A 27,504-nucleotide genomic window follows, 5' to 3' on the forward strand; every position below is an offset into this window, starting at 1 on the left:
CTGTGTGGGTGCAAGCTGTTGAAATCTTTACTTAATATATACTAAATCGATCTTTTGTATATAAAGAGAATTGAAAATGAATCGATGTGAATGGAATGCAAGAGGGAGCGGGGGATGGGAGGGTTGCGGGTGGGAGGGAAGTTATGGGTGGGAAAAAGCCATTGTAATCCATAAGCTGTACTTTGGAAATTTATATTTATTAAATAAAAGTTAAAAAAAGATTACATAGAAGTAATCAGAAAAAAATGCACAAACTGATGAAATTCATACACGACATAAAAGAAAATTTCTCCCACGAAATTAACATCTTAAACAGAAATCAAAATGAAATCTTGGAAATGAAGAATTCAAAAGAACAAAAATGCAGTGGAAAGCCTTAACAACAGAATCAGTGAGCAGAAGAAAGAATATCAGACCTAGAAGACAAAGCACAGGAAATTATACAACCAGACCAAACACAAGAGGAAGAAATTAGAAAATTAAAAAAAAATTGCTGTTAATATACAGGATACTATCAATGACCCAATAAACAGGTTGTAGGAGTTCCTGAAGATGTGGAAAGAAAGCATTAGAAGGCCTTTTTAGAGACAGGCATCTCTGAAGGGAGAAGAGAACATCCACTTTGCTTATGGCCGTGTCCAATTACCAACGGAGTCTATGGTCACAAAAGGCTTCCATAGCCTTGGTAGCCCATGACAAGAGTCTTGGATGATCACTGACATCATAAAAAAGAGTGTTAATTGTTAAAGGAACAACAGTAGTCACCATGCACTTACTCCCCAGGTAGGACCTCTGTCCCTATTGATTTGTAATATGAGAATTGACTGCAAATTCTCTCCTCAAACTGTACTCTATATGTTGTGTGTGGGTGTGGGAGAAAATTGTTGAAATCTATGATTAGCATAGAGTTGGTCCTCTGTATATAAAGTCATACCAAAAATGATCCATAATGAAGAAGGAGATGGGAGAGGGAATGGGAGGTGGGATGGGAGCGGGGTGGGGGATATGGAGGAATGAAGCACTATATTCCTAAAGTTGTATCTATGTAAAAATGAATTCATTAAATAAAAAAATTAAAAAGGAAGAAGGCCTTTTTAGTGAAATAGCAACAGAAAACTTCTCCAATTTGGAGAAAGAAAGGGACATCCAAGTACAGGAAGCACATAGAACTCCTAATAGACATGACCAGAAAAGATCTTTACCATGACAAATTGTAATCAAATTCACCATAGTAAAACATAAAGAAAAGATTCTAAAATGTGCATGAGAGAAGTGCCAGATACTTTCAGAGGATATTAAATTAGACTCACAGCTGATTTCTCATCAGAAATTCTACAGGCTGGGAGAGAACTGAGAAATATATTCCAATTTTAAGAGAAAACAACTGTCAACCCAGAATACTATACTCTGTAAAACCCTCATTTATGAATGAAGGTGAAATACAGGCCTTTCATAACAAACAGAAATTGAAAGAATTTGTCACCATTTGTCCAGCCCTGGAAAAGATGCTTAAGAATGTGCTGCATACAGAATCACAGAAACATGGTCCCAGTGGAAGTAAAAAGGAATTTAACAATTGGATAAAGAAATGATGGGATATGTACACTATGCAATACTACACAGCAGTGAAAAAAAAAATGAAATCTGGTCATGCACAACAAAAGGGGTGATTCTGGAAAACATTATACTCAGTGAAATAAGCCAGTCCCAAAGGGACAAATATCATATGTTCTCCCTGCTCTGTGATAATTAATAGAGAAGCTAAAATGAAATTTGTAGAAGTAAAATTGACACTTTAAGTATTGAAGTGACCATATTAAGAGTTAGAGTGGTCATATAGTTAGGATTAAGTGTTAAAGGGATCATATAAATAAGACCAAAGGTCTGTTAATAATAATAGATAGAATTAAAAAGTAGAGAAAATGTTCCAACATGGGAAGCAGTCCACACAGCAGACTCATAAAATAACTGTTGCTTTAAGTAGCACTCTGACCTCAGAATCAGCCCTTAAGACACCCTGGTCTGGCTGAAAAGCCCATGAGAGCATTTCAGGCATGGAAAGCCAAGACACTGTGGCAAAAACTGTTCTACATGAGGATCTCTGTGAGTGAGACTCCAGTGGAAAGAAGGGACCATCAAAAAAGGATGTACTTTTTTGAGAAGGAAGGAGAGACCTTCCACTTCACTTATGGCCTTATCCAAATACTGACAGAGTTTGTGAACTCAAAAGGCTTCCATAGCCTTGGCAGCTCATGTCAAGAGCCTCAGGTGGTCAGTGATGTCATACATAAGAGTGTTAACTGTTAATTTCACAACAGGAATCACTGTGCACTAACTTTCCATGCAGAAGCTCTGTCCTCAATGAGTTGTATTATGAGAGTTAACTGTAAAACTCATTCTCAAGGACCGGAGCTGTGAAGTAGTAGGTAAAACCACAGCCTGCAGTGCTGGCATCCCATATGGGTGCCAGTTCGAGACCCGGCTGCTCCACTTCTAATCCAGCTCTCTGCTATGGCCTGGGAAAGCAGTGGAAGATGGCTCAAGGTCTTGGGCCCCTGCACCCACACAGGAGACCATGAGGAAGCTCCTTGCTCCTGGATTTGGATTGGCACAGCTCTAGCCATTATGGCCAACTGGGGAGTGAACCAACAGATGGAAGACCGCTCATTCTTTCTCTCTACATCTCCTTCTTTCTGTGTAACTCTGACTTTCAAATAAATAAATGAATCTTTAAAGTGCCTTAAAAAAAAAAAAACTTGTTCTCAAACAGTTTGTGTGTGTGTGCAAATTGTTGAAATCTTTACTTAGTATAAGTTGGACTTCTGTGTATAAAGTTAATTGAAAATGAATCTTAATGGAGAATGAGATTGGGAAGGGGAGAGGGAGAAGGAGGAGCAGTGGTCATGTGGGTAGTATGGCGGGTATGGTGGGAAGAATCACTATATTCCCAAAGAAATTTGTATTCATTAAATAAAAGGTTTCTTTGGAGGGAATATAAGAATAAATGGGAGTTTTCCAAGTGTACTGAGTATACAACCCATATAGGAAGAGAAGACTGCATGAACAAAATTAAAGATGTAAAAACAACTGTGTATTGTACACATATAGAACTATAGAGAATGTTAAGGGATGTGACTTTTGCCAAAAAATAAGCCAAAAATGGATATGGAAAAACAGATCCTAGAGAGCCAAGACTGGCATGTAAAAACACTTGCACTGGGGATCGCACTGTGGTTGGGCCACTGCACCTCCTGGATCCTGGCTTTAACTTGCCTAACTGTAGACATTGTAGCCATTTGGGAAATAAACCAGTGGGTGGAAAATTTCTTTCTCTCTTCCCCCACCCTTGCCTCTCCGTTACTCTGCCTTTCAAATAAATAAATAAATCCTTTTTTTTTTTTTTAATGTACTTGCATTTTCTCAGATAGGTCATGACAAGTCACTGAAAAGTAATGTGATTATTAATCTTAATTAGCTGAATTTTAGGTTAATTACTCAGTCAATCCACAGACATTGCACTACTAAGAGAAAAAAAGATTACTAGTTATATTTATATAAACCAAAGATGACAGGGATTTGAAATACAGCCATCATTAGTAGAGGTACATAAATTAGAGATAAATTGAAGAAATATGCCAGAGACCTTTAAGAGAATGTTGAAAACAAGGGAGAAGATGGTAGGGAGGTGGTGATTTGAATAAACAGGTGGTGAGTGGTCATCAACTGGGAAGAAAATATCGGAGCAAAAGTAAGAATGGGATGAAAGCAAATGGATTTGGATTTCAATTATTGAGACTGAATTCCCAAAGGATCTTTCCAGTGGTTAGTTCAAATTGAATGTAAATATATAAGTCTGGAGGTGTAAAATAGAAACTGGAAAAGAGATAGAGATTTGGAAGTCTATGTGTGATAAGTGAGAGTGTCAAAGGGACTGGATGAATAATATTATTTATTGAGGTTATGATTTCTTTTGACACTTCCAATTTGTTCTCTCAACTTCTATCCTGTCCCTTAACCATTGTTTTTGATTAACTAGTCATCTTAGCATTACTTAAGAGATATGCCTTATCTCTTTTGAGATGTTAATGACTTCAGATTTTAAAAATGAGATCAGGGTTTTTTTTTTTTTTTCATGCTTTCCACAAAAGGATTTTTGACAAACATAATTTTAGAACTAACAATTTGATGAATTTTATAAACCAGTTTAGAAATTTAGGAAAGACATAACAAAAGACCTGATGCTTACCATCAACTGTTAGATTTTCTGCCAGATCTTTCAGTTCTGATTCTGTAAGTTTGATCCCCACGTTTTGAAGAGCTATGTCTATGCTATTAACATTAACTTTCCCACCTTGCAAAGATATAAGTCAGGATCATGAAAATATGAATGATTTGAAAACAATAAATATTACTTTAGTAATTATATGCTATTGCTATATTTAATGATTATGTACTAATAACAAGGTAAAACATAAAAATACAATAAGGTTCATATACTTGTATTATTTCTATTCATAATATAAATATCAAAACTTTAATCAGATTTGCTTAAGAGGATAAAGTGAATAGAAGAATTAAAATCAGACTTTATATCCTTAAACTCTATTGTCAAGCTCACATTTGAAAATACTTAACAGAGTTAAATAACTTTGTAAATTCATACTTTTGAGCAATAGTAAGTAAGGTCTATTTGTGCTTCCTAAACTTTCAAGTTAATTATTACTGCTGCTTCTGATCATATTTTTAAAAATTTTAATGCTTTTCTTCTAAAATACCAAACTCTAAAATAATTCATTTGGAGTAAAATTTGGGAAATTTCAAAAAGATTTGGCCTTATGCAAAGGTATGTTTAGGACATGAGCTGTTAAACTATAGATATACTTTAAAAAAAGCACAAATTACAAATTATCTAAATATAACATGTAGGATTTCCAATCCAAAGATATAATTATTATAAACTATGAGCATTTGACAGTCTTGATTTCTTATCAGTCTTCTTACCAACTTTTGAGAGACTTCACTTCATTCAACAATCTACTCTGAAATACTATTCCAGCATGATAAAAGGTGTAAATTCATTCCAGAAATAAAATGATATTATTAGAGACAGTAATGCATGCACCATGATTAATGGAATTTTCAAAAACAGTGTTTGCCTTAGATATCATTCCCACATTATTCTCAAATATACATAGAATTTGAGAATGGAAACTTTTTGCTATGTGATAAATCAACATATTATTAGTGAGTCCCCATCTCCAGCATGTATAATATACATGAACATTCTGTAAACTTCTATCATACTAAAGCACATGCTATTTTTATTTTCTTAATTATTCTAGTTAACTTCTTATCCCATTTGCTTTCTTCCACATTTTTCTATTTGTGTAATGCAAAAGTTCGTATATAGTCCTTAATAGCACTAAGGGCTTGTAGCTGAATTGACTCTTTCTAGAAATTACCAGAGGAAATTAATATAGGAAAGTTTTAAACTTCTGACACAGCTCCCTAAGTCAAGTTCTCTGGAAACCTTTTGTGCCACTTTATGGCTCACCATCAACTGGTACAGTTTGCTGAAGATTTAGGAATTCTTCTGTGAGCTCACTTCCCACGCTTCCTAGAGTGTTTTTCAGATCATTTATGTCAATCTTATTTTCATCTTTGAAAAGAGAACAACATTGATTATTAGAAAAACAACAAAGTACTTATTACACCTGTATGGCATGATGCACAAATTAAACAAATTTCAATGTTAAAATAATACCAATCTACATAAAATCAATAGGGGAGACAGGGACAATATTCTTTATTAGTTGTAAAAACTAATTTTCCAATTCTTAAGGCCTGAAAAATTGTAGAAAAGAGTGTTTGCAAAATCAATCAGTCAGAAAATTCTACAAGCATTATTCTTTTGATTTACAAAGTACATGGATTTCTTTGCATAGTGACAAAAAAAACCCTTAAGTCTTCCAAAATTCATCTTGACATTTTCTGTGGCTTTTTTTGGATATTTACATGATGTGGTAAAACACTAGCAAAATACTCTCAGAGACATTACAACTGGTTTCAAGATGAAACATGTAAAGTGTTAAGATTTTTTTATAATCTAATACCAAATCATAGGGTGTAAGAAGCAAATAACTCATCAGAAATAAGAAAAAGCAAGGAGTTAAAAGTCAGTAATCCACTACTTGGAAAATGTCATTTTAAACATAACGGAATGAGAATTTCAGTTTTACATTAAACTTACTCACCTGAAAAAACATTCATTGTATTCAACAACTTTTTTATTTTCACTTTACCATCAACTGCAAAAAAAAAAAAAATGCATGTAAATGTGACATGACAGTATCACTAAGAAATTGTGGAACATGATAACAAATCAAAAATTCTTATATATTCTAGTGCTTTAACATTTTTAGCCACTTTGTAAGCATGATCTAGAAAAAAATTTGCTTGTCTTCTTTAATAATTGACCCCTTCGTCATTATATAGGCCTGTCTCTTCACAGCTTTTGGCTTAAAGCAATTTTGTCTGATCTAAATATGGCTACTCTTGGTCTTCTTGATTTTGCTTTGCATGGGATATATTTTCTTATGTTCACTTTTGCCCTCTGTGTATTCTTTTTTTTTAAGATTTATTTATTCATTTGAAAGTCAGAGTTACACAGAGAGAGAAGGAGAGACAGAGAGAGAAAGGAAGGTCTTCCATCCACTGGTTCACTCCCCAGTTGGCTGCAACGGCCAGAGCTATGCCAATCCGAAGCCAAGAGCCAGGAGCTTCCTCCGGGTCTTGCCACACTGGTGCAGGGGCCCAAGGACTTGGACCATCTTCCACTGCTTTCCCAGGCCATAGCAGAGATCTGGATCAGAAGTGGAACAACTGGAACTCGAACTGGCACCCATAAGGAATGCCAACACTGCAGGAAGCAGCTTTACTGGCTTCGCCACAGCGCCAGTCCCTGTGTATTCTTAAAACTGAATTGAGTTTCTTGTAGGCAGCATAGAGTTAGGTCTTATTTTAAATATCAGTTCAGCCACTCTATGACTTTTGATCATAAACTTTAACCTATTTACATTTAAAATATTTTTTATTTTAATTAATTTTTAAGATTCAATATGATTTGTAGATACAAGTCAAAGAACAGAATATTTCCCTCGTACTTCCCTCCTCATCCTTCTTTCTACCCTTTTTTTTACTTTTTGAGATAACATTTTAAATTTACATTATAGTAAACAGGCTTAATACTTCATCAAATAAGAAGTTTAACAAGTAAAAAGCAAAAAAGACCCTAGTTCTGCTAGGGAATATAGACAATGGCTATAAACAATAATTGAATGTATAAATGAACATTGTTATTGATATATAAGGATTTACTGTAATTTTGTTAATTGTTCACTTTGCTCCTGTCTTCCTCTATTGAGCTCTTTCTTTATAATTCAATGATTTTCTGTAGTGCTGTGCTTGGAATCCTTTCACTTTCTCTTTTGTGTTATCTAGTATGGGAAACTGCTTAGCAGTTTCCATGAGGTTTACAGAAAACATTTTATACATACAATAAGCTATTTTAAACTGATAACCTTGGTCACTTACATAAATTATACACTTTTATCACTCTTCCACATTTTATATTTTGATGTAGCAATTTACATATTTTATAATTTATATCCATTAACAAATTATTAGTTAAATTTACTTATAATAGTTTTTATCTTTTTACCTTAAAATTTATATTCCTTAACAAATTATTACAGTTATATTTATTTATAATAGTTTTATCTTTTAATTTTCAGAGTGGAGATATATTTTATTTTCATACCACGACTACAGTATTTGAGTGTTCTGGGTTTGACTCTGTGCTTTTATCAGTGAGTTTTAAACGTTCATATGTTTTTATGTTACCAATTAGCTTCTTTTCTCTTCAGCTGGAAGGTCTCCCTTTAGCATTTCTTGTTAGGCAGGTCTCCTGCTGATAAATTTCTACACTTCTAGTTATCTGAATTGTTTTAAAATCCCCCCTTATATTTGAAGGAAAGGAATGCTGGGTATAGTGTTGTCAGCTGGAAGTTACTTTTTCTTTCAACTTTTTGAAAATATCAATCCACTATTTTCTGTCCTATGGTTTTGCTGAAAAGCCCACTGATAGTCTTATTATTAACATTCCCTTTAGAATGTTCAAAATTGTAGCCGGCACCGCGGCTCACTAGGCTAATCCTCCGCCTAGCAGCGCCGGCACACCGGGTTCTAGTCCCAGTCGGGGCGCCGGATTCTGTCCCAGTTGCCCCTCTTCCAGGCCAGCCCTCTGCTGTGGCCAGGGAGTGCAGTGGAGGATGGCCCAGGTGCTTGGGCCCTGCACCCCATGGGAGACCAGGAAAAGCACCTGGCTCCTGGCTCCTGCCATCGGATCAGCGCGGTGCGCCGGCCGCAGCGCGCCGACCGCGGCGGCCATTGGAGGGTGAACCAACGGCAAAGGAAGACCTTTCTCTCTGTCTCTCTCTCTCACTGTCCACTCTGCCTGTCAAAAAAAAAAAAAAAAAAAAAAAAAGAGAATGTTCAAAATTGTGCTATTGCTTTGGCAAAGGTGAGATGAAATCCAGGCCCTCAGGATGCAGTTGGAAAGCTTCAGGTATTAGATATCTGTTCCATTTCTTTCTTATCTTGCAAAGAAGTGAGAGTCACAGTTTATCTCTTACTGGTTCTGCTCTTATGCCCAGGAGAGGATCCATGGCACGTGCCTATATTCTCCTTCAGACTTCTCACTCTATACCTGAGGGGAGTCACTGATCCTTTGCAAGGCTGAATATCACCTATTTTTCCATTACAGTCTAGAAAACTCTGGAATTCAGAGCCCTGTCAACTCCCAGATCTCAGTGATTTCAGATTCAATACCTTGGGTGTGGATTGTAAGTATTCGGGCACTCAGTGAATGAAGAAAGTACTTGCAAGGAGAATCTGCAAACCTGGATTTCTCATCAGTGCAATACAGGGAAGGAAGATATGGGGGCTATCTAACTATGAATAGTATTTCAAAATATAGAATTAGTTATCATCTGCTACATTTATTGAAGCATGAAAAATTTATTTTATTCAAAAGGCAGAATTACAGAGAGAGAGAGAGAGAGAAATAGAATCTTCCATCTGCTGATTCACACCCCAAATGGCTGCAATGGCCAGAGCAGGGTCAATTGAAAGCCAGGAGCCAGGAACTTTCTCTGGGTCTACTACGTGGGTGTTGGGACCCAAGTATTTGTGCCATCTTCCACTGCTTTATTAGGTAAATTAGCAGGGAGTTGGATGGGAAGTGGAGCATGTGGGCTCAAACTGGCTCCCACATGAGATGCCAGCACTACAGGCGGTGGCTTTACCTGCTGTGCCACAACAGCAGCCCCAACAGTAATTTTTTTCTTTTTTAAAATTCATTGTTATTGTTGAGTTGTAGTGCTTTACATATTTTTATAATATATCTTATCTGACACATTATTTGCAAATATTTTCTCCTATTCCTTTGGTGGCATTTTCACTCTGATAGTTGTATATTTTGATAAGCAGAAGTTTTAATATTTGATATAGTTTCATTTTCCTACATTTGCTTGACTGTGCTTTAGCTGTCATATTCAGAAATTAATCAAATCTAACATCATGGAGTTTTTCTTCTGATTTATTTTTTTTAACCTAAGAGTTCTATAGTTTTAAGCCTTACATTTAGGTATTTTTTCTTTCTTTTTAGTTTTTTTTAAAATATTTATTTATTTATTTGAAAGGCAGAGTTACAAAGAGGCAGAGGCAAAGGCAGAGAAAGAGGTCTTTCATCCACTGGTTCACTTCCCAAATGGCCCTAACAGTGGGAGCCAGGAGCTTCTTCTGGTCTCCCACATGGGTGCAAGGGCCCAAGGACTTGGGCCAACTTCTGCTTTCTCAGGCCATAGCAGAGAGCTGGATAGGAAGTACAGCAGCCAGGAATCAAACCAGTGCCCCTTCGCGATGCCAGCACTGCAGGCAGCAGCTTTACCTGCTATGCCACAGTGCTGGCCCCCCTTTTCTGTTGTAGTTTTTAACAGGTTCAATATAGCTTATAGATACATTTCTGAGAATATCCCTTTCTCCCTCTCTCCCTCCCCTTCACTTCCTCCCACTCAGCCTCCCTCTCCCTTTCTCCCTTTTCCCCTTCACTTTTGAGATAATCTTTAATTTGCATTGCAGTCAAGGACTTACTGCTCTAGAAAATGGAGTTCAACAAATAAAAAGCAAAAGGATCCTAGTTTAGCAGAAATTTCAATTAGATATTTAATCCATTTTGAGTTAATTTTTTCCTGAGGTATGGATACATTTGCCCAGTACATTTATTGAAGAGTCTGTTTCCCTATTTTATGATTTTGGCATTCTTGTTGAAGAACATTTGATTATATAGGCAATGGTTTATTTCTGGGCTCTCTATTTTGTCTATTGCTCCAGGTACCTATCTGCTTTAAATAATTTTTAAATTAAGTTTATAAATATGATTATTTGGATGATTGCTGTGTTAAATAAGACATTTGTTTTCCCCTTCGCTTAATGCCAGAGAAGTTTTCAGTGGTTAAAAAAAGGGGGCGGAGGGGAAAGAAGTTCTAATTGTAAAAACAACCTCCTCTTGAAATTTGGTAGTCTGTCAACTACAATTATTCTCCAAATATCTCAGTAGAAATGTAAGTTATAAGCAAATAAGTTTTCCAAAAGTTCATATAACTCTCATGTTACTTTTACAGAGTACTGGAAAGCACAAAAATAATTAAGTACATTTTTTGAGATAAAAAGGTTATCAAAATGAGAAAAACCAGTAACAGTGAGAAGCATCAGGAATGGGGAGATAGATAGGAGATTATCCCATGAAAACAATACTGCTTGCTTTGGAGTATTCCCTACATTTGTTGATTTAAGTTGAGATTTAACTTATGACTTATCATATTGACTTCAGTTCATTATTGCCTTAATTTCAAAATCTGAGTTCATAATTACATATAAACTAGAGCCCAACAGCCTGGTCTAGGAACAAAGCTGCTAAGTTAATAAGAGAAGGGAATAAGAAAAGGAAATGTCAAAAACCTATGCTGGCCGATATATTTTCACCACCTGCCTCTCCTTGTCCTCAGACCCCCAACTGTACTTTTCCCTCTCTGGCATGGCAATGTTTCATGCCAGATTCTCAGCAATTTTTAGCATATTAAGTGAAAAATATTGTTTAAGTGAAATTATCGAATATTTTGTTATTTTAAGTTCTTCATGATTTTCTAAATGATACCTTGTTTCCAGACAAGCCTTAGAAAGGTTTAAGGCTGTGTGTTCTTGGGGGCTCAATAATATCTTAAAAACTCACCATCCACTGGTAGATTCTCTGCAATATCTGTAAGTTCCTTTTCTGAAACTGTCATCCCCATGTTTTCCAGCAATGTGTCTAGTTTATTGATATCCATCTTTTCTCCTTAGGGGACAAAAGTTCATTGACAGAATTCAAAATGTGCAAAAATAATTATTTTCCATATATTACAGCTTTTTTTTTGATGTAAGAGTCATGATTCATTGCAGCCAATTAAGTGTATAAAAAGGGTCAATAATAAAGTGAAAGTAAAAGCATTTATGCTCAGGCTATTTTGGGGATCTCCAGCCATACAGCAAGTTTTTAAAGGTATATATATATATATATACTCAGTGAATTAATCACTAAGATCCTTAATATAATGATCCTGAGTAGTACAGATAACTTATTTTTCTACTCTGATCTTTCACATTCATTTGTCTAGCTCTCAAATAGATTTTATTTTCTACCTCCATTGTCATTTCTTTTGCTATTCATCGTACACACTTAAATTTTATTTTCTCCTGTACGAGTGATTCAAAAATTGAAGAGGAAAATGAGACTTCAATCCAGTGGAGAATAACCAAGATTAATGCTATGTTGTAGCAGATCTATAGATGAGGCACAAACATGAAACTATATATAAGTAGAAAATATAAATATATATGAAGAATTGACAATTCAATGACTATACGATACTATAGGCAGAAAACACATTAATATCAGCTCCATTATTCTGTTTTTCACTCACCTTTAAGAGATTTCACACTATTCATCAACCTATTCTGATAGAACTTTCCATCAGCTGTAAGAAAAGCAACAATTTAAGTCAAAGAGATTTAGAGATTCATAAAAGTTGCACAAAAGTCATAATTTCAGAAAGATAAATTTTATGATTTCTAGTTTATTATAAAATAAGTTTATTATTTTATAATAAGAATAAAAACACATGACTAGTCTTTCTATTCTTGGCATTCAAGGCAATTAAATATTAGCCATAACTATGTTGAAAAAGTATTTAATTTCTATTTTCATTTCCTTATATGCCTCTTTAATTACTTTTAGGACACTTCTATTGATTTATTGATTTCACATTCCAGAATTAAACCTCTTAGTAGAATTGGGGAACAAAATTGGGTTTTTAAGTTTTGAGAACACTCTATTTGACTAAATACGCAACAGATTTCCAGTTTAAAAAAATGATATTCAGGTTGACTGAAGATATACCTTTAAATTTTTAGAAGAAAAATATAGAAGGATATTTTGAAGACTTCATCAAAGAGACATATGAAAGTGCAAACTTAAAGAAATTTTCACATAGTTTAAGAACTTTGGTGCATCATAATGAAAGTGTAAAGCCAAATGAAAATTGGGAAAATATATTTTAAAACACATGTAACCAAAAAAAATCATTATGATAGAGGTCAGTAAAGTATGGCCAGTAAGACACTGACCCACCACCTGGCTTTATAGGTTTACTGAAGATAGCCATGCCTATCTGTGCACATAATAACTGTGGGTACTTTTGCCCTACAACAAAAGTTGTAGAGTTGAATAGTTGCAAAAGAAGAAGTAAAGCCTAAAATATTTTCTCTGTCCTTTTTCAGAAAAAGTATTCCTGCCTCCTTAGAATAGAAAAAATCTCTTACCAATTATCAAGAAAAATAGAAGCAAACCAATAGGAAGTTGGACAAGAGACAAAATATGTACTTTACAAAAGAGGAAACACAAATTGCTTAAATGCTTATGAAATATTGGTAAATAAAGATAGTACATTTCACACTTACCAGCTTAGCAAACATTTGAGAAAACCAAATGTTGGTTGGTAGTATGGGCGCAGTTAGTAAAATGGCGCAGTCCCCTCACCATCCTAGGCCTTAGCCCCCACTGCCATGGCTGGAAGCCAGATGGCCACATGGCCCAACCACCAGTGTCAGCCCCACCCCCATCCTAAAGGGATTCGCTGCTCCTACTTCCCTACCTGTCACTCCCCCTCCCCCCCGAAAAGTTTTAAAAGGACCTGTTCCTGAACACCTGGCTCTCTTTCTCTCCGTTTCCTCATCTCTGTCTCTGTATCTCTCTTTCTTTCCCTCTCCTTCTCCTTCTTTTCCTTCTGGTCTGTCGGGTTTCCCCCAATAAACTCTTTCCCTTACTCTGGTGTTTGGTGCGTTGTGCCCGCCTTACAATGGGTACGACAGTAAATTTGACTCCCGAAAACTCATGCAGATGTTTAAGCTCTGATGTCTTGATGTTAATGATTGGTTGATGGTATAGAGTTGATCTAATGATGGTGTTTGAAAGGTGAGGCCAATAGGAGGTCTTTGGGTCATTGGGGGCATGCCCTTGGATGGTGGTTCTCATGAGAAATTTGATTATTTGAGTTCCAGTTCTCCCTAACTGTTCTTTCTCCTCCTCCTGCCCACCACGTGATCATTCCTCTGTACTACTATATCCATCCTCCATCAGATACCAGACTACCTGAGTGATCCTGGAACCTGCAGCTTCAGTTTAAATAAGTTTTTGTTTTTGAACAAAGCTTCTCTTTGGTATTTTGGTTAAAGTAACAAAAAGCAGAACCCCCCTGCTAACCAAAATGCACATGCATTTTAAGCAAAATTACTCTTAATATTTTATGCCACTGTTTTTTTTTTTTATTTGTTGCTTCAACAAAAACTTACTGTTTATGATGATACATATTGCTAAAATGAATGTGAATTGGTTCAAATACTTAAATAAAACTAAAAATATACCTAAGCTTCAGCCCAGCATACACTTCTTTGTAATCTGAGTGTATACGTCAAAGAAGGATAGGTAAATTCTTTCTGTTAAGGACCAGGAAATAAATATTTTAGGCCTTGTGGCTCATAAGGTTTATGTCATCACTAATCAGCTTTACTGGTGTAGCACAACCGCAGCCATGGATATGCAAATGAACAGGAATGGCTGTTTCAAGAAAGCTTTAAATTTTCTTTGTTCTTAATCTTTCCTTGGCAATCAAAATGAGTGTTAGTTCTCATAAAGAGAACATAGTATCAACTTCTTTGAACTTGTATTGCTATGTGAAATGCTTACCATCAACAGGTAACATTTTCGCCAATTCTGAGTCTTCCTTCTCTGTGAGCTCTATGCCCATACTTCCAAGAACACTTTTTATTTCCCTGATACTTGCTTCACCTCCTTCAAAAAAGATAGAATAAAAACAGATGAGGAACTTGTGTACTATTTAATGACTAGAAAAATTTTTTAAAAATTAGCTATAACAACTCAACATTAATGTCTAGACTGCTAGACAAACAAAGGCATAAGATTGCCCATCCTACTAACCACTTTTTATGGATTTTTAAAAACAAAATTTTTTTACTTGATCCTAGTAAGTTGTTATTTCATAATTATGTAATCAAATATAGTACCCAATTAAAAACATGCAATTTCATTTTATTTTGAAAATTTTAGATAACTGATCTAAATAATTCTGTAATTATACAGTGTACTAGTTATTATCCAAATTATGAAACTACCTGTATCTCTACCAAAATTTTACTTTACTAATTTATAATTTGACTTTCTTAAAGCACAGAGTAGTGATGTTACACTTTTGAAAAACACTGTAGGGGCCAGCACTGTTTAGCGGGTAAAGCTACCACCTGCAGTGCTGGCATCCCATATGGGTGCTGGTTCTAGTCCCAGCTGTTCCACTTCTGATCCAGCTCTCTGCTATGGCCTGGGAAAGCAGTAGAAGATGGCTCAAGGAAGACCCACATGAAGACCTTGAAGAAGCTCCTGGCTCCTGGTTCCTGGCTCCTGGCTCCAGGCTCCCGGCTCCTGGCTCTAGATCAGCGCAGCTCTGGTCATTGAGGCCAACTTGGGGGTGAACCAGCGGATTAGAATACCTTTCTCTCTCTCTCTCTCTGCCTCTCTTTTTCTGTGTAACTCTTTCAAATAAATAAATAAATCTTAAAAAAAAAACACTATAAAGAATATAGATAGTTATAGTTAATACAGATAATCTAATGTACAACTTTGAGTGATTAGATACAAATAAGAGTAAAAGAGGAAAATAAAGACATCAACAAAATAATTATTTAGTGTTAACAATCTAAGTCTTGGATTTATAGCAACTCATTTCTCACCTGTAATAATTTTCACTTCCTCCATCAATTCACTGAAATTAATATTCCCAGCATCTACAAGTAAAGATAATGAGTAAGGAACAAACAATGTCAAAGATATGGGACCAAAGTCCAAATACAATAAAGCAGACCCTTGTCCAAGTAAATTTTCTCCACTATCTTTTACAATTTTAAAATTATTGACAGAATTATTAATTAATAGAGTCTAGGAATTAACAATATCTTAGTGAAAGGTTATTTGTCCCCTGGAACAAGAGAACAGTTAAGTAAAGGGGCCATTTTCTAGTCTTCAGATGACACCCTATATTTTAAGTAAAATAGTTGGACAATGCATCCATTTTGTTGTAGAAAACAGGATTTCATTCTTTTTTAAAAATGGCTGATTCAGTTCATTCTTAACAAGATTCACTATGGATTTGAGACAATCTGGGCTTAAGGTATCATTCATGATGGAAAAAACATAATACAACAGTGGATTTATGACAAACTTTAGCATAGGGTGTCATCTAGTCCATAAGCTCAGAGAAAGTAAGCATAATACTTAGAATTTCTGGAAGGCCAGGCAAACACAAATCTAGGTTATGACGAATGGAATAACACCTTGTACTTCAAAGTGTAGGTGATATTGTATGGTAACAAACATCAAGAACTTTCAGGGAACCATGACTTCACGTAACGGAGAAAATAAGGTAGCAGAAACTGATCATATAGCATATTACATCTGCAGACTCTGACAGATAATTCAAAATGGCTGTTTTAAGGAAACTCAATGAGCTTCAACAAAAAGAATGAAATTATACAATACTTGAACAGAAAATCTTAACAGAGAGATGGAACAATTTAAAAAAAAAAAATTCTTAAGCTGAAATGTATACTAAGAAAAATTGAAATGCAATAGAAGTTCTCATTAGCAGGATAAAATAAAAGAGGAAAGAATCTGGTCACTCAAATCAAGATTATTTGAAAATATACAACCAGAGAGGAAAAGAAAAAAAATGAATAAAGCTTATAGGAAATTTGGGACAGTATTAAAAGTAAATATCTGAGTTATTGGGGTTCAAGAAGGACTTGATAATACCAAAGGGATATAAAGCTTATTTGGAGATAACAGAAATATCCTTTTAGCATTGAATAATTCTTATTTCAAAATCTTCTAATTTAAATTTATAAGCGAAAACTCTATTGAAAATCATAGTAATAACTAGTATTCACCATTGACTGGCAACTTAGCTGCTAGATGTTCAAGCTCCTTTTCGGTGAGTTTAATCCCCAAGTTTTCTAGAACACTATCCATTTTACTTTTTTGAACTTTCCCTCCTTAGAAAAAGACAGAAAGTGAGAAAATTAAGATGTAATACATGTGTTAAATATTAGAAATATGTTAATATTATATATTAAAATGTTTTACTATTAAAATGATAAGATTAAGGAAAAATATCATCTTGTTCTCCATGTAATTAATATTGCCTCTAACCATGACAACTAAATTTAGATGAACATTTTCCTTACAAATTTTAAATTTATCTTGGTGAAACTATACCCAGGAAATACCTTATAAAGGAATTTTATAACTGAAGTTAAAGGCAACTAATGAAACATAGAGAAGGATTTTGAGAAAATTCTTCAATGCTAGAAAACTAGTACTTGTTTCCACTGAAACTCTGAAATTACACTGTGTGGTTTTCCCATGGGGTGAAAAGAGTATAAGTATAGATTATTTTTAAGTAGAAAGCTATTTGTTTAATGAAAATGAATATATGCTATCTCTTTTAATCCACCTATGATAATATCAGGGAAGGCTTAACTACAAATGCTGGGAAGCCGAAGCAGAAATTGAGGCTGGGAGTACATGGAGAGGAAGATATATTTTAAAAGCTGTAAAACAGGAGGACTAGGGACTAAAGAAGGTACATAAGATGTGCCCCCTGGGACAGAGGAAGAAGAGAACTACAGAAAGACTGACAAGTTCAGTTTCCTGCAGTAAAAGCACCATTTTTAAAGTGACACTTAATTTAGTGGATAATAACACATAGTAAATTATAAAATGAGAAATATCATGGGTAACTTCCACATTAATTTCTTCAAGAAATAATCCTGCTGTCCTAAAGGCCTGGGAATCTTAGGAGGCATTCCTTCTGTGGCAGGAAACTCTTCTCAATAGGTGTCAAATGGCAAGGTTTCCAACTTTTTCTTCATCCCCCTACTCCATTCTATTGTGTTTCTCTTTCTTTCTCTCCTTCTCTCCCTCTCTCTCTTTCTTTCTCCTAAGTACTAGGAATAGGGACAGTTTTTCTTAATACAACTTTGCTAAAAATATGTTCTGTTTAGAGAAATCATTAATGAATCTTATTTAATGGATTTGATTCTACTAGAAAACAATGTCTAATCTTTCTGACAATGGGCAGGAATTATCTTTGGTTGTCTTTGTTTTTTTAGTCAATTCTCAAAATAGCTACCTAATGTTGTCTTCATGTATTTCTTAGGGGGTTTAGTTTTGAAAAATATAAAAGATTATGAGACCTTTTATAAAGATTTTAGAAGGGACATTACTTAGGAAACTAAATGTAAAATGAAAGACCTAATTAAAAATCAATTCTTAGAGAATATGTTGATTAATGACATTAATTTAAACTTTGAATATTGTTTTTCACCTTTGAAAGACTTCACACCATTCAACAATCTATTTTCGTAGATCTTCCCAGAAGCTGCAATGCGAAACACACTCTATGTCAAACAAAATGTGCTGCAGATGCTCATAAGAAGATACATACATTTCATAATTTAAGAAATAATTTTATTGTCGCTCCCCCTCTTCATGGAGGAGCAACACAGGACCCTGCGCTGTTCTTTCGTCTGCTCGGCCCTCCCCGGGTTTGCTGCTGGTTCTTCCCTGGTTGGCTACTGTCCCTTCCACCTCCGTGGAAGGGCAGTTCCCCCTGGCCACATTCCCCACTTCCGCAGGGGAGCGGCACACCGCCGGCCGGCTCTCTCGGGGGCTGCACAGGTGTTCCCCTTAGATGTTCCCCTTAGATGTTCCTGGTGCATGCCGTCTCTCTCCTCCTTTATAGTCCTCCTCTGCCAATCCCAACTCGGCTGCCCACACGCCGAGCACACCGCTCTCCTCCAATCAGGAGCAGCTTCTGCAGCTTGTCAAGTTGGTGAGAGGCAGCTGGGTAGAAGCTGTTTACTTCTCTCCCAGCGCCATATTGTGGGAGAGCAGATGCATAGAATAAGTCTTAATTCCAGTAACTTAGTCTAGTCCGAGCTGCTCCCCACATTTTATTATTTATTAATATGCTCTAATCTCATCCTCTAACTTAAAAAAATAAAAATGAGAACTATCGGTGTGACATTATGCAAGTTTTAACACTGAAGACAGCTGTTAATAGACACTGCTATGCTGCTATCACTTTGCTTCTTTGTTGACTCCTTCCACCCAATTCTTCTAAAAATCTCTCACCTCATCACTTTTCCTTCATTTCCTTTTTTAATATAATTTTGTCAGAGGTCAGAGGATATGATAGTAAAACATTTACTTAAGCTCTGTGGCCTTGGGCAAAAGAAATGAAAGGGCATCTACATAACATAAAATTTACTTTTTCTAATCATTTTAATTTTTTAGGACTGTAAACTGAGAACATTTTCTTAAAAACAAACAAACAAAAACCTACAGCCCCATAAAACAAAGCTCTCAAGAAGGGAACAGAGTCATCTATAAGGCTCACCATCAACTGGCAGCTCGTTCAGCAGCTTTATCTGTTCTTTATCTGTTAGCTCAATACCCATGTTACTCAGAAAATCTGAGAGGTCCTGCACATCAATCTCTTTTCCTTTGAAAAATATAAAAGATTATTATTCAAGAATTTAATAGAATAATTGTTTCAAACAATGTAATAACATTAAACAAGTTTCCTCCTAATTTGAGGTAGTTTCAGACATAATAAAACAGATAGCTATATGGAATTAAGAGGAGTGATATATCAAATTTACATGTTTACTTAAAAATGTTGAAAGGTATGACTGATCTGAAGATGAGTCAAAGTGGAAGAGAATAAATTCTACCTGAATAACTGGTTAAAAATCAGAAACAATTCATTTATACATCTTACCAGAGAGTATTGTATAGTTTCAATATTTTCTGAATATTTATTTGTTCTTTATACTGACAATAAAAGTCTTATCTTATTACTTGATCTATTCTTATTTGAGAATCTATTAATAATGTAACAGAGAATGATATTGTTAGTATAAAAATTCTAGAAAGTTCACACTGTTATAAATTTATAGACACTTAGATGCTACATTTAAAAGTAAACTATAGGATTATAGAAGCATGTGTTTTATGAGAAAATGTTAAAAGCTTAAACTGACAAATGGAATAGTGGGGAATACTTAAAACTATGCTACTATGTAAAGATTGAAGGTTTTGTTAATACAGTATCTTTTCACTTACCTGTAAAAGCTTTTAATTCATCAAACAATTCACTCATTGCAACTTTCCCATCTACTATAAGAAAAAATGCAAATAATAAAAAGAAATCATTATGAGACTTAGGAATTTACTGTGAATGGAAAATATTCTAGCAATATTCATTTCAACAATTTTCTCTGTTTTTACCCTCTTGCTGGGAATGAATCAGAGTAAAGAAATGAAATATAAAAAGTTTAGTTATTTCATCAATATAACTGTGATTTAATTCTTTTACAGGCTATCAAACCTTAAATAGTCAGGAGATAAGATTAAAAAGTCACTTTTTTCAAAGGTTTACTTTTAGCTCTAAGATCCTGGAAAATTTTATTTAGATCAGACCACAACAACAGGATTTCAATTTGGTATATACTATTTAATAATGTTTCAATTTGGAATTTAAGAATGATCTTGGAACCAGCATTGTAGCCCAGCAGGTTAAGCTGCTGCTTTTGTGTCAGTACCCCATATCAGACAGAGTGTTTGTTGGAGTCTGGATTGCTCTGTGTCTCATCCAGTCAGAAGATGGCCCAAGTATATGCACGCCTGCCACTCACATTTAAGACCTAGACAGAGTTCTAGATTCCTGGCTTTGACCTGGCCCAGCCCCAGCAGTTGACACTATTTGGCGAATGAACTTGCAAATAGAGATCAGAACATCTCTCTCTCTCCCCTTCTCTCTTTCAAATAAATAAATCTTTAAAAATTAAATAAAAATTTAAAATAATCTTCCCATATAATAAGTTCTTGTTAAATACTTCTATTTTAGTAGACTCAGATTTATTAATTCCTTTGGATGTTGTAAAATTCTTAATCACTTTGAAGACAATTCTTTGACATCAGACATATATTTAGATAGATATATAGATACAGATACAGATATAGATATGTGTATATATATATATATATTGGTTTATCATATCATGGGAGGCTAATAGACTAAATGCAAAAGTTATTTTTAACATAATATTTTTGAAAATTCTATTTGGTTAACTGTATACCAGCACAAAATCATAAGAAAAAATGGAGAGGTATGTTTCATCTATTTTTCCCAGCTTCCCTTAAAAATAAGACATATAAACCACAGTATACTAGGGACAAGACGTGCTGCTTTAGACAGGGGAAAATGGCAGAAGAAAAGCTGAAGAAGCACATTCCCAGGGGAGAGCTGGAGAGACGTTTGCAGAGGAAATTCTACAGAGGGAAGAAGGATGCTGTGCAGGAGCAGAGCACATGCAGATGCCAGGCAACAAGCAGAGAAGCCACACACAACACCTGCAGCCAGGAACTGCAGGAGATGTCAACTAAGGAGAGAGGGATGAGAGCAGACTGTGGCAGCCCATGCCACCTGTGTTATTGCCTGAGGGATAATACTGCAGACCACACTATTTTTGAGTTTGGCCTGGAGCCCTAGCTGGGGGCAAGGTGCCTGCCTAACCTAGTGAAAAGAAGTACATTTCGGGGCCGGCGCTGTGGCACTGTGGGTTAAAGGACTGGCCTGAAGCACAGGTATCCCATATGGGCACAGGTTCGAGTCCCGGCTGCTCCTCTTCTGATCCAGCTCTCTGTTGTGGCCTGGGAAAGCACTGGAAGATGGCCCAGGTCCTTGGGCCCCTGCACCCGTGTGGGAGACCCAGAAGAAGCTCCTGATCCTGGCTCTGGATTGGCGCAGCTCTGGTCGTTGCAGCCATTTGGGGAGTGAACCAGTGGATGGAAGACCTCTCTCTCTGTCTCTACCTCTCTCTGTAACTCTGTCTTCCAAATAAATAAAATGAATCTTAAAAAAAAAAAGAAGTACGTTTCTTTCTCCCCAGTAACCCAAAAGGGTGCCCTGCAACTGGGGGGGGGAGGGGGAGAAGGCGCCATTTTGATACTAGTAGAGGCTGTGGTGGCACTTGTGGGTGAGACTAGGGGATTTTACCAGAGGGAAAAGCAATGCTCCTCACTGGGAGGGTTCACAGGGCCCTCGGCGTCAGTGTAGGACTGTGAGGTGCCTCCAGCCTCTCAAAATATCTAAGGCTCCAGGGCTCAAGGCAGAGCACCCAAGGGCAGCTAGCTCTGGGAACATCTTGGCCTCTCCATGGAAAGGCCATGCTAGTGGGGTGGAGCAGATCTTTAAAAAAGGAATAGAAAGATATAAAATATTTAGAAAAAATGATGCCAAAATTCATAAGGAAACACAAGAAACCCAAAATAGATAAAGGAATCTTAAAAAAACAAAGTCAGAGGCATCACAATACCAGATTAATCTTATGATTAAATTGAAAGTAGATCATTATAAAAATTAAGAGAGAATAAGAAAGGAAGGAGAAGGAAGGGTGGAAGCATGGGAGGGAGGGTAGGCTGGGAAGTATTACTATGCTCCAAAATCCGTAAATATGAAATAAATGAAATTAGTTCACCTTAAAAATTTTTTTAAAATAATAAAGAAATAAAGATTGAGAGTCTCTAAATTAATAAAGCAATTCATCCCTCAAAAAGTATATCTCTTTCTTGATATATAACCATAAAATTAAAATAAAAAGCATTGTTTAAAACATAGCAGATATTAACATTGATAAAGCCTACCAATGTTATTCAGATTCTTAGTTTTACATGTATTTATTTGCATGACTCTGTGTGTATTAAGTTCTATATAGTTTTTTTTAAAGATTTATTCATTTTACTTGAAAGTCAGAGTTACACAGAGAGAGAAGGAGAGGCAGAGAGAGAGAGAGAGAAAGAGAGAGACACCTTCCATCCACCAGTTCACACCCTAATTGGCTGCAACGGCCGGAGCTGCACCGATCTGAAGCCAGGAACAGGAGCTTCTTCTGGGTTTCCCATGTGGGTGCAGGGGCCCAAGAGCTTGGGCCATCCTGCACTGCTTTCCCAGGCCATAGTAGAGAGCTGGATCAGAAGTGGAGCAGCTGGAACTCTAACCGGCACCCATATAGGATGCTGGCACTGCAGGCTGCAGCTTTACCCGCTACACCACAGCACTGGCCCCAACACAGTTCTATATAGTTTTATTACTTGTGCAGATTTATGTACCCACTGTCACCATCAAAATATTGAAAATATTGAACATTATCAACACCATTTATATTTACATATACAAGGGTGCTTCAGGAGATGTGGAAAATGGAATTAAAAGACAAGTTTATTTTGGTGCAAAAACTTTAAAATCTATACATAATTTTCTCATAATACATTTTCATTAATTTTTGATGACTCCTTGTATGCATGGAGTTCAAAAAATTTTTTTGCACCAAAATAAATTTATTTTTTTTTAAAAAAAGAATTATTTACTTATTTGAAAGGTAGTTATAGAATTAGGGAGAGACAGAGAGAAGAGAGACAGAGAGAGAGAGAGAGAGATTTCTTCCATCTGCTGTTTCACTCCCCGAATGGCCACATGGCCATGGGTGGGGCTAGGCCAGGCAAACCAAGGAGCCAGGAGGTTTATCTTGGTTTCCCACACGAGTGGCAAGGGTCAAGTACTTGGGCTATCTTCTGCTATTTTCCCAGATGTTACAGCAGAGAGCAGGATTGGAAATGGAACACCTAGAACTCAAACCAGCACTCAATATGGGATGCTAGTATCTTAGGTGGTGGCTTAACCCATTGGGACATAATGCTAGCCCCTAAACTTATCTTTTAATTCCATTTTCCATGAACTTAATGGAGTATCCATATGGATATGGATACTCTAAAAGATGAATTCTTTAAAATACTCGTGAAGAAAACATACCAGAAATGGCCCGAGTCTCTCATTGCCCTTGGCTTTAGGACATAGATTCTGCTATGCCTTCAATAGTGAAGAAATGTGTGTCAAACCTATTTTTCTTGTTGACTGTTTTGTCTTCTCATCACTTTTTTGTCTTCTTGTCTAAAGGTAAGTTCCTAGATGGAGAGGAACTAGTAGCAGTGGAAGTGCTAATTTAAGTGGTAGTTGGTGATATTTAAATCATTCCCCACCCTTAGCATTCTTTCCTTATGTTCATTTCCTCTAACTTTATTTCATTGTATTTTCACTCTCTTCTGTCCTCTAGTTTGTTTTATTTCCCCAATTTTGTAGTTGACTTGAATGAGCTCCAATCCCTGTTTATAACAAAGTGATATAAATTGCATCATGAACCAATTAAAAATTATATACTGGCCGGCGCCGCGGCTCACTAGGCTAATCCTCCACCTAGCGGCACCGGCACACCGGGTTCTAGTCCCGGTCGGGGCGCAGGATTCTGTCCCAGTTGCCCCTCTTCCAGGCCAGCTCTCTGCTGTGGCCGGGAAGGCAGTGGAGGATGGCCCAAGTGCTTGGGCCCTGCACCCCACGGGAGACCAGGAGAAGCACCTGGCTCCTGCCTTCGGATCAGCGCAGTGTGCCGGCCGCAGCGCGCCAGCCGTGGTGGCCATTGGAGGGTGAAACAACGGCAAAAGGAAGACCTTTCTCTCTGTCTCTCTCTCTCACTGTCCACTCTGCCTGTCAAAAAAAAAATATATATATATATATACAAGACAAAATTAGTTATTTATTGCATTCTGAATTCTCTTAAGCCATTAAAAAATGCCTGACTAGGCCTAATAAGCGTTTAATGGGTTGAAGAATTGACACTTGTACAGAAATCCTGGATTTTTCATGAGTATCTTAAAAATATTTTAAACACTCACCATTAGTGGGCAGGTTGCATTTCAAATCCTTAATTTCTTCTTCCGAGAGTTTACATCCCATGTTTTTCACAACTGAATCAAGCTTATTGACATTAATAAACCCTCCTTGGAAAAATAAGGGAAATAGGAGTAAAATCTGATGGACCCAAAGCTCTTAACTTCTATATATTAAGGTTACCAGCTTTAGCAGGAATGCCTATGCTCTGTAGTAAAAAGGGGGTCAATAATGGAGAGAAAACCTGAATCTCTTTCCTTGGCTGGATCACAGTGGTGAGTTTATAGCTTATAAATATTAAAAGAGGCTGAATAAATTACTAACAACTGATAGAAGTGCAAAAATTAGTTTTCTCACTAATAAATGGGCTTGTTTTTATTTACTTTCTAAGATAGTCTCAACTCCTACTAAATTCCCAAGATATTTTTATGTTCTTTTCTATCAAATAGGAAATTTCAGAACTCCAACATATACTTTTCGAACACACACTTCTATTTAGGAATATGGGAGTGATGTCAATAATTAAGTAAATTGGTAAAACTCACAATTTATTATATAGGAAAGAGTATGTTTCTCTCTCTTCAATTAAGCTGGTTTTTCATTCCTTTTTCACTTACCATTAAATGATTTCAAACCATCCAGTAATCTATTTTTGAAGACTTTTCCATTATCTACAGAAATATAAATCAAGCCACACAAAAGTGAGTGATGTAGAGGTTCACCAAGGCAGCAAAAGCACAATTTAAGGTAAAGGGTATTAGTAATTTTTCTCAGAAGGTTTCCAATTACTTTTAAGATACAAAAATGAAACACCATCAATATACCAAATTTATTCAGTTGTTATTGTGAAACCAGTGGAATGTTTATTGCCCAGGAGAGCCCCACACCGGGGACATTCCAAACTGTTAAGACAATGCAGTGTAAACTTCACCAAGGAGCCTTTCTGCATGCCCCCCCCCCCACCTTATCAAAGTCCTTGTGGTGCTCTACACTTCCCCTAACACAAGCAGTTAAAGAGGGGACTCTGCTTGTTGCTCAAAAGGAATGAATCCTGGTTTCAAATCCTTGTTATCTGTCAGGACAGGCTAACCCCACTCTCTCTTTATCCACTCTCTCATTCTCTCCATCTTTTTTTTTTTTTTAAGAATTATTTATTTATTTGAAATGTCGTGTGACAGAGAGGCAGAGGCAGAGAGAAAGGTCTTCCATCTGCCGATTCACTCCCTAGATGGCCGCAACAGCTAGAGCCAGATGGATTTGAAATCAGGAGCCTGGAGCTTCTTCCGGGTCTCCTATGTGGGTGCAGGGGCCCAAACACTTGGGCCATCCTCCCCTGCTTTCCCAGGTGCATTAGTCGGGAGCTAGATCAGAAGTGGAGCAATCGAGGCTTGAACCAGTGCCCACACAAGATTCCGGTATTGCAGACAGCAGCTTAACCTGCTATACCACAATGCTGGCCCATCAGTAGAATTCATTTTGCTTTCTTTATAAAGTTTTTATAATACTTGAATTATATGTGTTATAAACATACAAATTGGATCATATTATACATATTCATGCATTTTTAGTCTAGTCTTCCTTTTTTGTTTAAGTCCTTTTCTTTCCTTCCTCCTTCTCAGTCTACAAGTGCAGTCATAAGCCCAAGTAACTCATGTCAACAAACTAGAATTTACATTTATTTTTTGTCTGTCTGTCTCTCCAATAAGTATGAGATAATTCATTCCAAATAATTTTAAATTATTTTTCTAACAAAATAAACAATGCATGCTGCCTTTAAGACCATACTATTATTTGAAATGCTTACCATCAACTGATAGATTTGTTATAAGTTCTTCATGTTCCTTCTCTGTGAGAGCTATTCCCATTTCCTCCAGAGCATTTTCAGTATCAATTTCTCCTCCTTCAATATAATCAGAATGGTCATACATCAGTATGGAGAAAGGTCTAATACTTTAAAAAGATATGCTGTCTGTTCGTCTGTTCTGTTTCAACTACACTTATTATATGAATATATACAAATAAAATATATTAATTGCTCACCAATCTCATTAACTGATAGAAATATAAGCTCACTCTTAGTAAAATAGATATAATGATTCAGTTTATGTCCTATAAATTAGGATATTGTAGGTGCTAACCCCCAAAACACACATGATAAGAGGAAACCTAGACAAATGGGATCATATGAAACTCAGAAGCTTCCACACAGCAAACTAAACAATCAATAGAGTACAGAGACATCCCAAAGAATGGGTGAAAATATATGCAAGCTACTCATCCAACAAAGATTAATATTCAGAATAGATCAGTAACTCAAAAACCTCAATAACAAAAGTAATCCAGTTAAGAAATGGACCTCAATAGCCAGTTCTCAAAAGAAAAAATACAATGACCAACAAATATATGAAAAAATGCTCAATATCACTAGCCAAATCAAGTGCAAATGAAAACTACAATGAGATATCATCTCACCACTGTCAGAATAGCTATTATGCAAAAGACAGTACATTTTCTGATGAAGATATGGAGAAATGGGAACTCTTATACACTGCTGGGTGGAATATAAATTATTGCAGCCAGTGTAGAAAAAGTATGACGATTTCTTTAAAAACTAGAAATGGAACTGCCATATGATCCAGCAATCCCACTCCTGAGTATGTACCCAAAAGATATGAACTCACTGCATTAAAGAGATACCTGCTCCACCATGTTTTTAGCGACACTATTGGCAACAGCCAAAGAAGGAATCAACCAAGGTACCCATCATCACATGAACAGATAAAGAAAGTGTGGAACATATATACATATATAGATTTTACAGCAGAATACATTCTGCTATAAAAAAGAATGAAGTGCTGTTATTTGCAGGAAAATGGATGCAACTGGAGTACATTATGTTGACTGAGATAGGCCAGACACAGAAAGACAAATA

At 36.1% G+C, this 27,504-nt stretch overlaps 1 protein-coding gene across 34 annotated transcripts in view; it reads right to left on the reverse strand.

Moving 5' to 3' along the window:
- EFCAB3 (EF-hand calcium binding domain 3) overlaps positions 1–27,504 on the reverse strand; it is a 649,184-nt gene that overhangs the window by 324,856 nt on the left and 296,824 nt on the right. For 28 of the 34 annotated variants that reach the window (XR_011383437.1, XM_070060541.1, XM_070060535.1 and 25 more), the window contains 14 exons: positions 26,377–26,472; positions 25,190–25,243; positions 24,578–24,682; positions 19,913–19,966; positions 19,185–19,289; positions 18,111–18,164; positions 16,672–16,776; positions 15,460–15,513; positions 14,402–14,506; positions 12,081–12,134; positions 11,351–11,455; positions 6,255–6,308; positions 5,555–5,659; positions 4,247–4,351 (listed from right to left, as the gene is read on the reverse strand). Coding sequence is in view for 33 of the 34 variants with exons in the window: in XM_070060541.1 (XP_069916642.1) it covers positions 4,247–4,351; positions 5,555–5,659; positions 6,255–6,308; positions 11,351–11,455; positions 12,081–12,134; positions 14,402–14,506; positions 15,460–15,513; positions 16,672–16,776; positions 18,111–18,164; positions 19,185–19,289; positions 19,913–19,966; positions 24,578–24,682; positions 25,190–25,243; positions 26,377–26,472 (1,155 nt within the window). In the remaining variant the exon portion in view is untranslated. Of the gene's footprint in view, positions 1–4,246; positions 4,352–5,554; positions 5,660–6,254; positions 6,309–11,350; positions 11,456–12,080; positions 12,135–13,116; positions 13,188–14,401; positions 14,507–15,459; positions 15,514–16,671; positions 16,777–18,110; positions 18,165–19,184; positions 19,290–19,912; positions 19,967–23,660; positions 23,813–24,577; positions 24,683–25,189; positions 25,244–26,376; positions 26,473–27,504 lie in introns of those variants that run through there. The other 6 variants (XM_070060530.1, XM_070060532.1, XM_070060536.1 and 3 more) reach the window with 6 other exon arrangements.

Source organism: Oryctolagus cuniculus, chromosome 17 (genome assembly GCF_964237555.1).
Source record: "Oryctolagus cuniculus chromosome 17, mOryCun1.1, whole genome shotgun sequence".
Classification (NCBI taxonomy): Eukaryota; Metazoa; Chordata; class Mammalia; order Lagomorpha; family Leporidae; genus Oryctolagus; species Oryctolagus cuniculus.